Below are 15,813 nucleotides of genomic sequence, written 5' to 3'. Positions count from 1 at the left end.
CGTGGAGAGGAAGTCAGGGAAGAGGAAAGGAGTCCAAAGGTGGGAGTGGGGTGGATTTTGAGCACTGTCAGCCTGAGGGGATGACGTTTGAATAATTTGCCGATGGAGGTCCAGAAGGAGGCAGCCATGCAGCGATCTCAAAGATGGGAGGGCTAGGCGGGCAGGGGGAACTGTCCGAGCAAAGGTCCTGGGGTGAGATTGCACATGTTGGGTTTGAGAAAGGAGGCAGGTGTGGCTGAAGGGAGGTGCAGTGAGGTGAGAGTGGAGGGAAAGTCAGGGAAGTGACTGTCTTTTTGCAGCCTCTGTACATCCCACAGCCTCATCCTTCAGCTGCCTGAGGACAGTGCCCTCAGGGTGGCCACTAGAGGCCACCCTCTCTGCTATTCAGAGGATCAAAACACTATCATCCACCTCTGAGGTTTTGCTTGGTTTCCTCTGACTGCCTCAAATGCCATGCTTTACACAGATGAGCTCAGCTCCTCCTACTAACATTCCTGAGTCACATGCATTGAAAAATTTTACAGCTCTATTGAGTTATAACTGACACACAATAAATCCCACACATTTCACGTGTAGGATCTGATGAGTTTCCACATCTTGTAACCCAAAGTTATATTCTAAGTCCCTTTTGTCCCTCCCTCTAGCCTCTCCCCACCCCACCCCCAGATACCCCGAAACTGATCTGCTTCCTGTTCCTAGAGATGAGGCTGCATTTTCTGGAGTTTTAGGTACAGGGGACCAGAGAGTCTACACTCGTTCTTTTTATCTGGCTTCTCTTCCTCCGCAGAATTATCACGAAGATTCCTGTGTGGTTGTATTTGAGCCCTTTTTGCTACTGAGGGAACTGAGACTCAGAGAGGCGTGGCTTGGGGGTGTGAGGAGGGGGAGGTGTCGCTCAGGTTTGGCCCTAGAGCGACGCGGGTCCCAGGGGCGCAGGCCACCGAGGGGCGCCCCGGCGGGTGGGCCGCGGGCAGGTGCACACAGGCACGGAGCCGCCCCGGGGCGGGCCTTTCCCAGCTCGCCGTCGGGGGCGGGGCCGGGGCGGGGCCGAGGCGGGGCCTCGCGGCTCTGGGGCCTCCGATAAGGGCCTGCAGGGGGGCTCGGGCGTGCCTGGGCGCTGCGATAGGGCGGCCGGGCGTGCTCGCGGGGCGCCGCGGGGAGGCGCCGCGGCCGAAGGTCCCGGCGCGGCCACCCGGAACCGGGGCCGGCGACCCAGGCTGGGGCCGGGCCGGGCGGGGCGGGGCGTCCGGCCGTGTCGCGCCCGCCTGGCTCCCGGGGCCAGGGCCGCTAAAATGGCGGCGGCGGCGGTGACAGCGTCCCGCGCCGGGCGCGGGGGCCCGGTCGCCGCGTCGGGGGCCGACTAGCGCCTTCCCGGGCGCCGCGGCCCGGCCCCCTGGGCGCTCGCTCGCGGCCCCCACCCGGGCGCTCGGTCCGCCCTCCCCGTGCGCCCATGAACTCCGTGTCGCCGGCCGCCGCGCAGTACCGGAGCGGGAGCCCGGAGGACGCGCGCCGCCCCGAGGGCCGCAGGCCGCGGGGCCCCCGGGTTCCGGACCCCAACGGCCTGAGGCCCTCTGGAGCCAGCGGTCCCGCTCTTGGCTCGCCCGCGGCCGCCCCTGGGGAGCCGGACGAAGTGGACAAGTTTAAGGCGAAGTTCCTGACGGCCTGGAACAACGTGAAGTACGGTGAGGAGGGGGCGGGCCCGGGGCTTGGTTTCGGAGATAGGAGCTGGCCTAGGGTTCCGGCAGGCCGGGGGCTTAGAGGCCGGTGGGCGTCGAGGGGTGGCGGACCCTGGCCTGCCGAGTATTCTACCATTTACTCTCCTCCTGTGAGTCACCTGTAGGTCCCCCGCCCTGCCCCGGGCCGACCTGCCGCAGGTCCAAAAGGGAATGTGTTTTCAAGTCTATGCCATTCCCGTGTGACCTTGGGCAAGGTTTTTTCCTCTACTGCGCCTTAATTTTCCCCCTCTGTAAAACGAATACAAGAAGCTAACTGCTTTATTCATCCTGAATTGATGGCAAACACTTATGTGGTGGTTACCAGGGTCCCTGCCTCCGTCGGAGGGAAATGTCGGAGGGAAATATGGCACGGCTTGCCCCGTGCCAGCCCTGAGCTGGGACCTGGGAGACCGAGAGGTGGGGTGAGGGAGGGGGGTGGATGGAAGCATGACTGCCGTCATACCTGTCACGTTACATGTCTGTCAAGCCAGTGCTTCATCTGGCTCGTGCTGCCCCACGTTTCCCCAGGTTGGGCAGTCAAAAGCAGAACCAGCTTTAGCAAGATCTCCAGCGTCCACCTCTGCGGCCGCCGCTACCGCTTCGAGGGCGAGGGTGAGCTGGGGACCACAGGCCAGGCTCGAGGGAGACCTGGTGTTCCAGGTGGCCGCTGACAAGCCTGCGTCTTGTAGGTGACATCCAGCGTTTCCAGCGGGACTTCGTGTCCCGCCTGTGGCTCACGTACCGCCGGGACTTCCCTCCCCTCGCTGGAGGCTGCCTGACCTCGGACTGCGGCTGGGGCTGCATGCTGCGCAGTGGGCAGATGATGCTGGCCCAGGGCCTGCTGCTGCATTTCCTGCCCAGAGGTGAGTGCCGGAAGGGAGGGCGCCCAGCAGTCTCGTGCCAGGCACACAGGGCAGCAGGGTCAGAACTGTTTGTAGACTAAGCTTAAAGGTTTGTGAGATGGTGTGCCGAGTAGGTTTCTTGGGGGAGCGAGAGTTGATACAATAAGGTTCTGGATTGGGAAAATTGCTGGTAAAGCTGTGGCGGCAGGAGCATTAGAATTGTACAGAAAGCATGAGTAAATGGGAACGGTGCCCGCCCCCGACGCCCACCCCACCAGCACCCTTTGATTCTGTACTCCATCCCCACCAGACTGGACCTGGGCTGAGGGCTCAGGCCCGGGACCCTCTGAGCCATCAGGGCTGGCCTCTCCCAACCGTTACCGTGGGCCTGCACGCTGGGTGCCCCCGCGCTGGGCCCATGGCACCCCCGAGCTGGAGCAGGAGCGGCGGCACCGGCAGATTGTGTCCTGGTTCGCCGACCACCCCCAGGCCCCCTTTGGCCTGCACCGGCTGGTGGAGCTTGGGCAGAGCTCAGGCAAGAAGGCGGGGGACTGGTATGGGCCGTCTCTGGTGGCACACATACTCAGGTGAGGGCCGTTGTAGGGAACAGGGGAACCACTGGGTTCCGACAGGCACTCAGGCCATCCCTGTCACCCGCCAGGAAGGCTGTGGAGAGCTGCTCGGAGGTCACCCGTCTGGTGGTGTATGTTTCTCAGGACTGCACAGGTAAGAGACTGGAAACCAAGGTCCCAGAGTTGTCACCCAGAGCTGATCACTACCTACCTTCCTGGGGCAGAGGAAGCCTGGGAAAGGATTTGAGACCCACACAGGGGAGGTGGGAGGTGCTTAGGATCCCCCACGGTCTCTGGAACCAGGATAGGAAACATTAGGGGCTTCTTGGCAAGTGGAGAAGAGAAGATATAAGGGCTTCCCTCTCTCGGGTCCAATTTACTCTTACCCTGTAAACAATTGTAACACATACAAAAGTTTGCTCTCTGTCACAAGGGATTGTAGTGAGGATTGAGTTGATAATACAAGTTAAACTCTTAGAGCAGGGCTTGTCACACAGTTAGTGTTAGCTAAATATTATTATTATTATTATTGTTCCCCACTCTCTTCCAAATCAGTTTTTTGGTTTTGTTTTGTTTTTTTTTGGTTTTTTTTTTTTTTTTTTTTTTTTTTTTAAGATTTTATTTGTTAGGGTGCCTGGGTGGCTCAATGGGTTAAGCCTCTGCCTTTGGCTCAGGTCATGATCTCAGGGTCCTGGGATCAAGCCCCGCATCAGGCTTTCTGCTAAGAGGGAGCCTGCTTCCCCGTCTCTCTCTGCCTACTTGTGATCTTTCTCTGTCAAATAAGTAAAATCTTCAAAAAAAAAATTTTTTTTGTTTATTTGATAGAGAAAGAAAGAGAGTACAAGCAGGGAGAGTGGCAGGCAGAGGGAAAGGCAGAAGCAGAACTTCCTGCTGAGCAGGGAGCCCAACTTGGGACTCAATCCCAGGACTCTGGGATCATGACCTAAGTCAAAGGCAGAGGCTTAACCAACTGAGCCACCCAGCCGCCCCTCCTTCAAATCAGTTTAGATAGGGTCTTCATTAATAGGAGCCTTAATGGTGTCAGAGAATCTACAAAACCTATATAAATCTTTATATAAAATTATAGACATTTAGACATGTAAACAATATTTGATTTTCACAGATGACCAGTATCTTAGTCCATTTGGGCTGCTGTACCAAAAATGCCACAGACAGGATAGCTTATAAATAATAGGAACTTATTTCTCATTGTTCTGGGGGCTGGGAAGTCCCAGATCAAGGCACCAGCAGATTCAGTGTCTGGTGGGGATCCACTTCCCAGTTCATTTTGCCGCCTTCTCACATGATGGAAGGGGCAGGTAGCTCTCTGGGGTCCTTTTTATACAGGTACTAATTCCACTCATGAGGATTCTATCTTCATGACCCAGTCCCCTCCCAAAGGCCCCACCTCTTAATACCATCACTTTGGGGATTAAGATTTCAGCATCTGAGTGTTGGGGGGACATAAGCATTCAGGCCATAGCAGCTCTGTTTCCAGAAGGGGTTGAATCCCCTTTTCTGGAGGCCTGGAGGGGGCTTACTTAGCAGTGAGGGAAGAGGTACCCAGAGCTCCCATTTCCATATTGGCAAAGTCACGTGCTGAGTAAGTAAATACTAACCAGGCCCTGGAACTGGGGAGGTGCTCTGGGCTGCGGGGAAGGCTCTCTGCCTCCCCCTGGTTTTATGTTCTTAGGGCCTCAGTTGTCCTCTGTAAAATGGAGATGTCCACACTGCCACGAGGCCCTGGATTCATAGGGGGTGGGGGTGGGGCACCCGAAACACTTCCTTCTCCGCTGATGACAGGAGTGGCACCCTGCGAGATGGCACAGGCATGGGGAGGGCCACTCTCCAAGGCCTGAAGGGTGGGTAGGAACATGACCTGCTGCATCATCTCCCCAGTGTACAAGGCAGATGTGGCACGCCTGGTGGCCAGGCCGGACCCCACGGCTGAATGGAAGTCCGTGGTCATCTTGGTGCCGGTGCGGCTGGGCGGCGAGACTCTCAACCCCGTGTACGTGCCCTGTGTGAAGGTGGGTGCCGTCAAGTTCCACTAAGCCTCCCCTGGGGACCGCGCCAGCTTCTGTAGCTTGGGTCAGGTGTTTCTGCTGCCTTCATCTGTCCGCTTGCTCAGTAGTCAGGGAGCACCCAGTATGGGCCAAACACCGTCCCAGCGGCTGCGTTTCAGAGGGGAAGAGGCAAACGTTCGTGCCCTCTGGGATTAGACATTCTACTGGAGGACCGACAGACAATGGGGGCCTGAAACCAAACTGACAGCTGTGGCGTTATGCCTTAGGTGCTAGAGGAATGAAAACTAACACTGGGAGGGGCAGAGGGGGGTGGCTGCAGCCTAGGAAAGCCCCTCTCCAGCCAAGGCAGATGAGGAGCCAGGGCGCTCCAGGCGAAAGGGATGGCAAAGCTGGAAAAACCCTGGGTTGTTTTCACTCAGAATAAAGGCCAAAGTTCTCCCTACAGCCTGCAAGGCTTTGTACCATGCCCATGCCTTGACCTCATCTGCCCCCACTCTCCTTCCCACTTCTCTCCGCCCCCACCACACGAACCTCCTCACCTTTATCAGAATACACTGGCCTCAGGGCCTTTGCACTCACCGTTCCAGCTGTTTGAAGTGCTCTTTCCCCAGAGATGCACTCCTAACTCCCTCTTACCTCCTTTGGATCTTTACTGCAATGTCACCTCAGGCCTTTCTGACTCCCTTACTTAAAACTGCAAAGCCCTTTTCCCTTCTTTATTCTTCTCCCAGTGTTATTGCCTACAGACACATGGCAAAACTTGTCTTTATTCCGCGTTCATCTCCTACACTGGAGTATCAGCTCCTCAAGAGGGGGCTGGGTTTGCACACATTGGGGGTTTGCCAAGTGCTTCTCTAGGGCCTGACAGCACCTGCCCAGAGCGTACTCCTCTGCCCACTTTTCTCCCTGCAGGAGCTCCTGCGTTCCGAGCTGTGCCTGGGCATCATGGGGGGCAAGCCACGGCATTCACTGTACTTCATTGGCTACCAGGGTAAGCCCACCCCATTGCAACCCCCGCACCTCCCCCTTCCTCAGTCCCCCTCATGCCTCCACCCTTGCAGATGACTTCCTGCTCTACCTGGACCCCCACTACTGCCAGCCCACCGTGGATGTCACTCAGGCTGACTTCCCCCTGGAGGTGAGCCGGGTGGGATCCCCAGGGTGGGGCTGGGGAAGGTGGAGGGGGCTGCGGCCCTGAGCTTCCCTCCTTCCCTCCAGTCCTTCCACTGCACCTCACCCCGAAAAATGGCCTTCGCCAAGATGGACCCAAGCTGTACAGTGGGGTTCTATGCTGGAGACCAGAAGGAGTTTGAGACGCTCTGCTCAGAGCTGACCAGGGTGAGCCAGGAGTGGTGGAGGGCGGAGGGCAAGGGGCAGTGAGGGGGGAGAAGAGGAACAGAGACACCTCGAGTCCCGCAGACCTGGGGAATCAAGATTGTTATCCTGCCCACAAGCTACAAAAGACCAGTTAGGACTGATTGGACCAAAACAAGGGCAGGAGATGAAAAGTTGGGGACATTATTGCTTGAAGGACAGCTGCATCCATGAGCTCAACCAGTAGAAACTGTCCCATCAGGGCTTTACCCTTAAGAGTGGCAAGGGGCACCCACCCCCCTGTTCAGCGGAAAGGGAGCCCTGCTTTCCCAGAGTTGCAGCAAAAATCCTAGGGCTGCTGCTCATTGGTCAGTCTGGATCACGTGCCTGTCGTGGTGGTCCGGGAATGGGAGGCACTGATTGGCTAGCCTGGGTCACTGCCCTGGAGGAATGAGTCAAGCTCAGGAAGCACCTGGTAAATGCACCCATTAGGATAATTACACCTATAGAACAGATATAGTTTAGGGCTAAACCACGCTCTCCCTCCTCCCGCCAGGTCCTCAGCTCCTCCTCAGCCACCGAGCGCTACCCCATGTTCACGCTGGCTGAGGGCCACGCTCAGGATCACAGCTTGGATGACCTCTGCTCCCAGCTCTCCCAGCCAACACTGCGGCTCCCACGCACAGGGCGGCTCCTCAAGGCCAAACGCCCGAGCTCGGAGGACTTCGTGTTTTTATAACGGGTGGGGTTGGGGGAGATGAGCACTATTTATTTTTTTATTTATGTCATGCTGGGTGTGGGAGCTTGAAACCTGGAGGTGATGGGTCTTCCCCTTCTCACCCCCTTGACAAGTGCAGCTGAGACCAGTCCAGGAAACCTCGGAACTGGGGGCCCTCCAGGCAGGGGCAGTCCGCCTGCCTCTGGCCAGCTGGGCCCTCCGCCCAGGGCAGGGAGGGAGGGCTCCCAGACACCCACTCAGGGCCTGACTCTAGTACTGTAGTTTGCACTGGACCACCCGTGCCCCTCGCTGGTCCCAAAGCCCCTACCCTGCTGAGGTCTAGGGGTGGTGGGGGGAACTGTGGCCACTGGGGGCTAATAAAGCCGTTTAACTTGACTGTGGCTGTGGCTCGCCCAGCATTTGAGGGACGGGGTCCAAGGTGTATGTCAAGGGGAGATGGCGCGGGAAGCTTGTTAGCTAGGCCTCCGCTTCCAGATCTGTGAGATAGCAAGACTTCTCTGCCCACGGGCCAACACATGGTCCACACAGTCTGTGAGGAAGATGCATCCAGGAGCTGACTGGAAGGGAGGGAGGGACCCCAGGGCCTCTGGCTGCTTCCTGGAGCTCAAGGGCGGCTCTTGGGACCCTGGGGCTTCCTCCGTTGCCGGCCCAGCTGGCGGAAGTGCAGCCGTTTGGGGTTGAGCCCAAAGGCCTGCAGTCTCTGGCGGCTAAACTCCCGCCCCCCGAGTGTCACAGTGGGGCCCAGGAGACGCGCCTTCTTGCTCCTCCTCCGCCTCTGGGGGACTGGCTTCTGCGTATGTGACATGGGGCCTGCTTCTTCCTGTGCTGGGGGGCTCCCGGGCTGGGCCTGCTTCCCGCTAGCCCCATCAGGTGCCAGCAGCTGTCCCTGCGGGCCGTCTTTGTCTCTCTGTGGCTTTCCTGTGGCTTCTGAAAGTGTCTCCATCCTGAGAAGAAAAGTGGGGGCTCAGCCCAAGCTGGTCACGATTAGGCCAATTCCTGAGTACAGATCCCCCATTTTACAGATGAGGAAAGGAGAGGCTCACAGAGGCAAGGCGCCAAATCAGGGGCCTCTCTGGGGTTCAAACCCAAGTCTGACACCAAAACTGGGCCTTTCCTCTTGAACTCTAAGGCTCGATGGTACTGCTGATCACTGTGGCATTTTGAGCCTGGGCCTGTACTAAGCTGTTCATGGAAAGCAGCTTTAAATCAGCTCTGGGAGGTTCTATCAGCCCTGCTTTATAGATCAGGAAATAATGGGGCACAATAATATTAACTACTAATACCCTTACGGTATTTCCTATGTTCTAGGCACTTTACATGAATGAATTCACTTAATCCTCAAAAACCCAACAAGAAACGAGCCATCTTTACTCCCTACCTGCATTTTTTTTTTTTTTTTTTTTTTAGATTTTTTTTTTTTTGGTCAGAGAGAGGGAGAGCGAGCGAGCACAGGCAGACAAAATGGCAGGCAGAGGCAGAGGGAGAAGCAGGCTCCCTGCCGAGCAAGGAGCCCGATGTGGGACTTGATCCCAGGACGCTGGGATCATGACCTGAGCCGAAGGCAGCTGCTTAACCAACTGAGCCACCCAGGCGTCCCTCCTTACCTGCGTTTTTAAAATAAGGAAACAGGCCCAGAAAGGGCAAAGGCCTTGCCCAAGGCCACACAGCTGTGGCTGGCCAGGATCTGAACCCAGGGATCGAGAAAGGAAGCCCCATTCCCGGGGCCACACAACAAATGGCTGACAGAGCGCGCGGCAAGCCCAGGCCCAGCAGGCAAGGGATACTCACTCCTCTGGGCAAAGTGACTTGAAGATCTGCCTCTTTTTCCATAAGTTCTGGGCCTTCTGGCTGTACGCCCGCTTGTCCTGCAGTTCCTCCTGCTCTGACCTGTGCCGTCAGCAGACATGCCTGTCGTGGGGAGCTCTGGGAGGTGCCCCCACCTGCTTGGCCCTCCCCTGGCCCACCTGGCCCGGCCCTGTCACCTGTACATGCAGGTTTTCTTCAGGGAGCACCACCGATTCAGCTCCTTGTCATCGGCAGCGAGGATCTGCACAGGAAGGGAGCAAAGGGGCCCGCATGTGAGCCCCAGGTTGGGGGGGGGCCAGGTCACTCACAGCTTTGGCCACCTCACTAGTCAAAGGCGGGTCATGCTACTCCCACTCGGCAGGGACCATAGCAGGAGAGGACTGATTGCTGTGGGGGCCACTAGAAGGTTTTGGCAGCAGGGATCAAATGGGGAAACTGAGGCTCAGCCAGGAGATCATTGCCTGAGTCACGTGATCGGGAAGTGACTGATTTCAGATTCCAGTTTGGGCCCGGGGTGCCTGTGCCTCACTCGGGCACCGTGGTCCCAGTAACCTCAGGACAGGCAGGGGCTCCTCGCCGATGACCGTGTGTGCCAATGACAGGTGAGGCCTCACCACAGAAACTACCGACGCTGCCGGGAAGACTGAGCAAGCGCAACAGTCCTGAGCTGCATAAACGTGGGCTTGGCTGGCCGTGACGGGTGAGGCCCCCACAACCCCCACGGCTAAGGGGCCAGCGGTGCTGCAAGAGCCACACACACACACCTCGGCTCCATAGCCAGGGTTGGGCGGGGGGGGCTGTTATTAGCCCATTTTACAGTCAGGGAAACGGAGGCACAGCATTCTAGGTCATAGTTGGTGAGTGGCCACAGCCAGATTTGAACCCGGGCATCTGTTTCCAGAGCCCACCCAGTCCTAACGGCCACCCAACCACCAATATTTGGTAAGAGATTTAAAAGTAATATTTATAGCGTGTCCTGTGGGCCTCAGAGACAGCCAAGGCAGGTCATGTTATCTGTATGGGTGTCTTCCGCAGAAGGAACGGGGGTCGCAGCATCTGCTGGCTGCACACGGCCCCTTGCCCGCAAGGCGCACCCCCACCCCCCAAGCAGCACCACTGTGGGGTCCCACCTCCTCGGTGCTCAGCCCAAAGTCGCAGGGAACCACGGTGCGGTACTTAAAGCGACAGGGCAGGTCGTCAATGATGTCCTCGTAATCCAGCCGGTAATACTCGTCCAGGTACTCCTCGAACGTCTTGTCGCCTGTGCAGGGAGGGACCCAGGCTGCTGGGGTGTGCCGGGCCCCGCAGAGCCCCTGCCCGCCCCCACCCCCAGCCCGGGCCTCACCAGGCTCAAACACTGGCTTCTCCTGCCCCACAGCTGCAGCGAAGGGGGACTTCCGCTTCTTCTTGCCCGTCTGGGGGGCCTCACGCGGCTTCTTCCGCGGCTGGCTGGGGTCGTAGTCTGCATCCATCTGCAGAGATGCAAAGGTCAGGCCAGCCCACACTTGGGGGGGGTGGGCTCACCCCTCGGGGTCCCCCCGCTCTGCCCATGGCACCTACATTGAAGTCGGGGTCCTCACAGTGCAGCTCCTGGTCCCAAGCTCCAGCCTGCTCAGTCCCAGCCCATGTGTCCCAGTTCCAGTCATCTGAGGACACAGAGGTAGGGGGTCAGGGTGGAACTCTGGACTTCAGATACAGCAGCTCCCCCAGGCTGGTACCCCCGGTGACCTCACCTTCAAGCCCTTCCTCTTCCTCAAACTGCGGCTTCTCCTGCTCCACGGTGCCATAGTACTCGTCCCCAAAACATCTCTGCAGGGTCAGGGCCAAGAGGCTCAGCAAGGCCCACTCCGCCAGACCACCTCTCTCACACCTTACATGGCTCCCGGCATCCCCCAGACCTCACTGCTGACGTGAGAGGAGGCTGGTGTGTCTAGGCCCCTCTGTGCCCCAGTACCCGCCCCTGCTGCTCCAAAGAGCCGTGGTTCTTCCCCTTCAACAGGCCTTTGCCCCCACAGTACCCCCTGCCTGGGGCACCCCTCCCTCCTTGGCTGCCAAGCTGTGGCTCAGACTTCAGCTGCCCGCCTTGACCCACTCACCACCACGCCCGACAGTTGACTGGGGACTCCTCTCAGACCGTACCTCCCCCGAAAGTCCCCGTCACCACTCTGATCGCTGGGGGTTGTAACTGTACAGTTAAGGGTCGGCCATCAGACCCGGAGCTCTGGGATGGCAGGGGCCGCTCCGTGACCACAAGGCTATGTCATTTATTAAGCACCTACTGTATGCCCATTTCTGGGCTGCAACTCACTGCATTCTCACAAGCACCCCAAGAGACAGAAACGATCTCCATTTCACTGAGAAACTAAAGCCTGTGCAGGCTTGGTCTCCTCCCCTCACCTCTGGGCTTTGTCAGGGGTCTCTTTGGGGCTCCCAGGGTCCCCACTGCTCCCCCTATACAGCCCTATCGCCTGTTTCTGTGGCCTGATGCTATGTCCCTTCAAACCCTACAAATTTCAAGGAAACACAACTACTCCCTGTCCCTTGAGCGTTACCAATTTTTATGCATGTTTCTCCCAAGCTATCCTGAGGTAGACAGTATGGCTGAACCCACTTTACAGACAAGGACACACGCAGAGACATCAAGCCACTTCTCTGAGGCCACACAGCCTGGATACACGCACGGACTGCACGGCCTTGTCCCAGGCAGCACTGCATGCACGGCTGGGTGGGGTCCAGGGGTCGCACCTGCATGAGCTGGTCATGGCGGGCGGGGTCAAAGTCGTCCTCGAGGTCCCGCTCCTCAAACCCCAGGGTTTCGTTGCCTGTGACCTGCCGCAGCCTCTCCAGCTTGGCCAGAATCTCTTTCCTTTTCAGGTTCTTCAGCTGCTTGAGCTCTTCCTGCTTCTTCGCTTTCTCCTGCGGGTGGCAGGCCAGGGGAGAGTGGGAGCGAGGGCTCCCCCTGCACAGTGCGCCGCCCTCCCCTGCCTGGCACCCCCCCACTCACCCTCCTCTTCCGCTCCCGCGTCTCCTCTCTCTTCTCCTTCCTGCGCTCATCCTTGCGGCGCACGGAGGACGCAATGCTTCGAGGGTAGGTCTTGACCTGTGGGCAGCACGGGAGCCCAGAAGGGCCACAGGGATGATTCTGGGCTCTCCCGGCCTGGGTCCCCAAAGCCCGGGTCCTCCCCAGCCCCCAGCCCCGCACCAAGGCCGAGTCCGGCTCCTCGAAGCGGAAGTTGTACTTGTGCTCAAAGTCCTCCTGCTTCTTCAGAAACAGCTCCCCCTCGTCTGAGGAATCGTCCACGGCTAGCTGGACGGGGAGGCCTGGGCCCCTGAGGGACAAAAATGAGGCAGGGCTGGGGGGTCAGCCGAGCCCCCATACCCCTGTGTACTCCCATATTAATGCATGGAACCCGCACAAGAGCCCTACTTTTGGGGCACCCCCATTTGACAGTTAGGGAAACTGAGGCGCAGAGTCCAGGGACAGGGCCACGTAGCCCCAGAGCCCACATGCCGCAGCTCGTCCTCACAGGACAGTAACTCTGCCACCATCTGTGTGAAGAAGTAAACATCTGGTGCCCTTTGCCTTTGGGCTGGCAGGGCTCCAGGCTCCTAGGGGACATGGCTGCTCACCCTTCCTCCTCTTCTGCCTCCTCTTCCTCTTCCTCGTCTTCCTCCTCCTCGTAGCGTTTATTGAGGATATAATCTCGCAGGAACCGCTCTCCTTCATCCAGCTCTGGGTTGCTCCAATATTCCTTGAGGTGGGTCTGGGGGGGAGGGGGCAGTGGACAGGACCCAGGTCAGGGACTTGTGGGCAGGGAAGGAGGGTGGGCTCGGCTCCATGTGGACTTAAGTAACTAAAACGTCACAGCCCGTCTGTGAAGAAGGGGGGGACAATCGCCATCTTACAGAAGTAGAAACTGGCGCCCAGAGCGGGGCACACCGCAGTCTTCACGTGATGGGCTCTTGGCTACTCCCTCAAGGACTGGTTTCCAGAAAAAGCCTGGGGACGGACCAGACAGGAGAACTCACCAGTTCCTTCAGGGTGTCAGGGTTGTCAATCTCCTTCTGCCCCTTCAGCCACTCCACATAGTCTGCATCCTCCTGGGCCTGAGGGGACGCCAGCTCTGAGGGCCTGGGGACCCCTGCCCGCCGCCAAGCCCCAGCCAGCCAGGCCCAGCTCCCACCTTCTCCTCTTTGGTTTGAGCACGTTTCTGTAGCAACCCGGAGCCACCTTCCCCGGCACTGTCCTCATCGTCGCTGTCCTCCACGAATGCCCGGAAGCTGCCCATGTGAGAGAAAACGCCTCAGGAGACACAGCCCTGCCCACAGGCCCGAGATGAACCCTGTTTACTAAGTCCTGGGCTCCCCTCAACAAGCTCAGAGCAGCACTGTGACACAGAGGGTATTGTCAACCCCATTTAACAGATGGGGAAACTGAGGCACAGAAAGACTAAGTGACATGCCCAAGGGCACACAGCCATGAAGTAACAGGGCTGGATTTGAACCCAGGCTGGGCCTGTCCAATCCCAGAGCCTCGAGTCCGATCCACCTGGCCATTGAGCAGGCCCAGGCTCACCTTTCCTTGAGCTGTTTCTGTTCCTCTACGTAACTCTGCGACGTGAGCTGCTGCAGAGAGAGCGACAGTGGGCCTCAGGCCCAGCCCCAGGCCCCTCAGCCCCCAGCCAGGCCCTCCACCCCACCTACCGGGAATCTCCGGTCGGAGCTCTCTGCGTCTGAATTTTCCTCGTCGACATATTTGCTGGGCAAGGACAAACAAGGGCTTCAGCGCAGACTCCCCACGGCCCGTCGGTCCCCCGGGGTGGGGAGCTCTTACGAGCAGCCAGTGGAGGGCAGGGCGGTGCAGGTGGATCACGGACCCTCCCGTTCTCTGAGAGCCCCTCAATCCTGGTGAGTCACCACCAGCTTCTTCCCACCTCTTCCAAGACCCCCATGCGTCAGCCTGCCCTGGGAAGGCTCGGGGGAGGGATGGGCAGGGAAGTCAGGATCTCTCCTCACCCTTCTTTCTCCAAGATAACCTTCCTTTCATAGTCCTTCAGGTACATAGGACGCATCTTCTTTTGCTTCTTTTCAGCTTCCTCAGCCTCCTCGCTCTCCGAGGACGATACTGCTGGGTTGCCAGAAGACACCTGCTATCACCTACAACCCCCTTCCTTCCCCAGGTGGAGAATTCCCACAGGGCGGGGCTGGGGTCCAATCACGATTTCAAATGTCACACTTAAAACCACTCGGTAGTAGCTGACTGTGCTCACTCAGTAACTCGTGCTTTGACCAGGGCTGAGCACACAGTCATTATTAACGAGTAATAATGTAAAACACTCCGCTAAGCACTTATGGCATAGAATGGAGAACATACACAGTATGATGGTTCATTAAATAGTCACACAAACCAGTAAGGCAACGAGGAACCTGGGCCCTAGGGAGGAGCAGCCCCAGACCTGTTTTCTGATAGAAGGTGGCATCCTTCTGATAAATGCGGGGGTCCTTCTTCTTCAACAAGGAGAGAGTTGTGTAAAAGTCACGATCTTGCTGGGGGTCAAATTCCTAAGGCATGAGAAGGATCAGGGCTAGACTTCAGAAGGGAGACGGATGAGGGCCCTTGTGGAGGCTGGGGGCACTAAGTGACAAGGGCAGGTGGGCTGAGAGGGTGTGGAAATTAGGGTGGAGCCAGGAGTAAGAAGTGATCCAGTTGGATAGAGGCAGGCTGGGGGCTGGAGGGTGGGCAAGAGGGGCAGTGGGAAGATGTGAAACAGGTGGCAGAGGACGAGGGGCCCTCAATGGGGGTGGACTGGGAGGGGCCACACAGAGGTACAGGATCTGAGCTAGAGTAAGGGGTAAGGGCTGGATACTTCCTGGGAACAAAGGATTGAGGTGGGGGCCGGTGAGCAGAGAGGACATAGGTGGGACAGCAAGCAGGGGCTGGGCGGCACAGGGAGGCCCCCAAAAGACCAGGCCTGATGTGAGAAGCTGAGTACCCCATGTGGCAGAAGGATGCCTCACTTCAGGGGCTGAGTCGGACCCTGACAAATGGTTAAACTCTTGGGAATGAAAGAGGGGACACAGCGGTCGCACCTCACACATCGGGATGGGGAGGTGGATGGTGGGCGGAGAGGGGAGGTAGGAGGGCATGCCACCCCCGGGGATGGAGAGCCCGCTGTGTGTCCTTCAAGGGATTAGGAAAAGGAAGATGGAAACTCCCGTAGGGTGAAATAGGGTTGTGGGTTAGCCGCCCTCTGTGTATCAGGGTTGGGAAGCGGTGGGGGGGGGGGGGGACTTGGATGCTTCCCGAATGTACGGCACCGGGGTGAGAATGCTCACCACGCGCTCGTCGCTAGAGTCAGACTCGGAGCTGGAGTCGCCGCCACTGTCCCGGTCCCCGTAGCGATCTTTAACTGCGGGGCACAGACGGGAACCCCCCCAGATCAGCGTGGAGGACCAGATGAGCCCCCACTTCCCGACGACCCGGCACGCGCCGCCGCCCCCCGCGCATGCGCCCCGCACTCACGCCGCTGCAGCTCCTCGCGCTCCCGGTAGCGGCCGTACCGCGCGGCAAACGCCGCGTTGACCCGCAGAGGCGACGACCCTCGCGGTTCCGGCATGGCGGCTCTGCGGCCCACTGCGCATGCGTGCAGCGAGTGGGTCCCCCCCCCCAACCCCCCGGAAGGCGGGGCTACTCCCGGCCCCCGCGAGCCTGAGAGGAGGCGGAGCCTCGCGGGCCGCGCCTAATCCTGTCCGCAAGCTTTCCGGGATCCCTTACGCGGTGCGACCACAATCCCCGCC

At 58.6% G+C, this 15,813-nt stretch overlaps 2 protein-coding genes across 5 annotated transcripts; one reads left to right on the top strand and one right to left on the bottom strand.

Moving 5' to 3' along the window:
• The first annotated feature begins 1,252 nt into the window (after positions 1 to 1,252).
• ATG4D (autophagy related 4D cysteine peptidase) lies at positions 1,253 to 7,584 on the top strand. Its single transcript, XM_082731528.1, has 10 exons — positions 1,253 to 1,682; positions 2,244 to 2,327; positions 2,405 to 2,578; positions 2,868 to 3,144; positions 3,219 to 3,283; positions 5,029 to 5,159; positions 6,069 to 6,147; positions 6,218 to 6,294; positions 6,375 to 6,494; positions 7,027 to 7,584. The coding sequence occupies exons 1-10, from the start codon at positions 1,451 to 1,453 to the stop codon at positions 7,207 to 7,209; spliced, it is 1,422 nt and encodes a 473-aa protein (XP_082587654.1). The 5' UTR covers positions 1,253 to 1,450; the 3' UTR covers positions 7,210 to 7,584.
• On the bottom strand, positions 7,219 to 15,788 carry KRI1 (KRI1 homolog). 4 transcript variants are annotated; one of them, XM_082731450.1, is made up of 19 exons: positions 15,539 to 15,788; positions 15,352 to 15,425; positions 14,472 to 14,577; positions 14,032 to 14,140; positions 13,720 to 13,774; positions 13,592 to 13,641; positions 13,200 to 13,296; positions 13,045 to 13,122; positions 12,646 to 12,779; positions 12,218 to 12,344; positions 12,020 to 12,115; positions 11,761 to 11,931; positions 10,749 to 10,824; positions 10,576 to 10,661; positions 10,361 to 10,487; positions 10,146 to 10,276; positions 9,192 to 9,256; positions 8,998 to 9,096; positions 7,219 to 8,153 (listed from the first exon to the last, which is right to left on the bottom strand). In XM_082731450.1, the coding sequence occupies exons 1-19, from the start codon at positions 15,630 to 15,632 to the stop codon at positions 7,814 to 7,816; spliced, it is 2,115 nt and encodes a 704-aa protein (XP_082587576.1). In that variant the 5' UTR covers positions 15,633 to 15,788; the 3' UTR covers positions 7,219 to 7,813. The 4 variants fall into 4 exon arrangements, with proteins under 4 accessions (XP_082587576.1, XP_082587578.1, XP_082587575.1 ...); XM_082731452.1 differs by having other exon boundaries at positions 13,592 to 13,638; positions 15,539 to 15,687; XM_082731449.1 differs by having other exon boundaries at positions 14,032 to 14,143; positions 15,539 to 15,684.
• Between the last annotated feature and the right edge of the window lie 25 nt (positions 15,789 to 15,813).

The sequence above is a fragment of the Mustela nivalis genome (genome assembly GCF_964662115.1).
Source record: "Mustela nivalis genome assembly, chromosome: 1".
Classification (NCBI taxonomy): domain Eukaryota; kingdom Metazoa; phylum Chordata; class Mammalia; order Carnivora; family Mustelidae; genus Mustela; species Mustela nivalis.
Note: the sequence above shows the minus strand (reverse complement) of the source record. Positions and strands in the feature narration are given on the sequence as shown.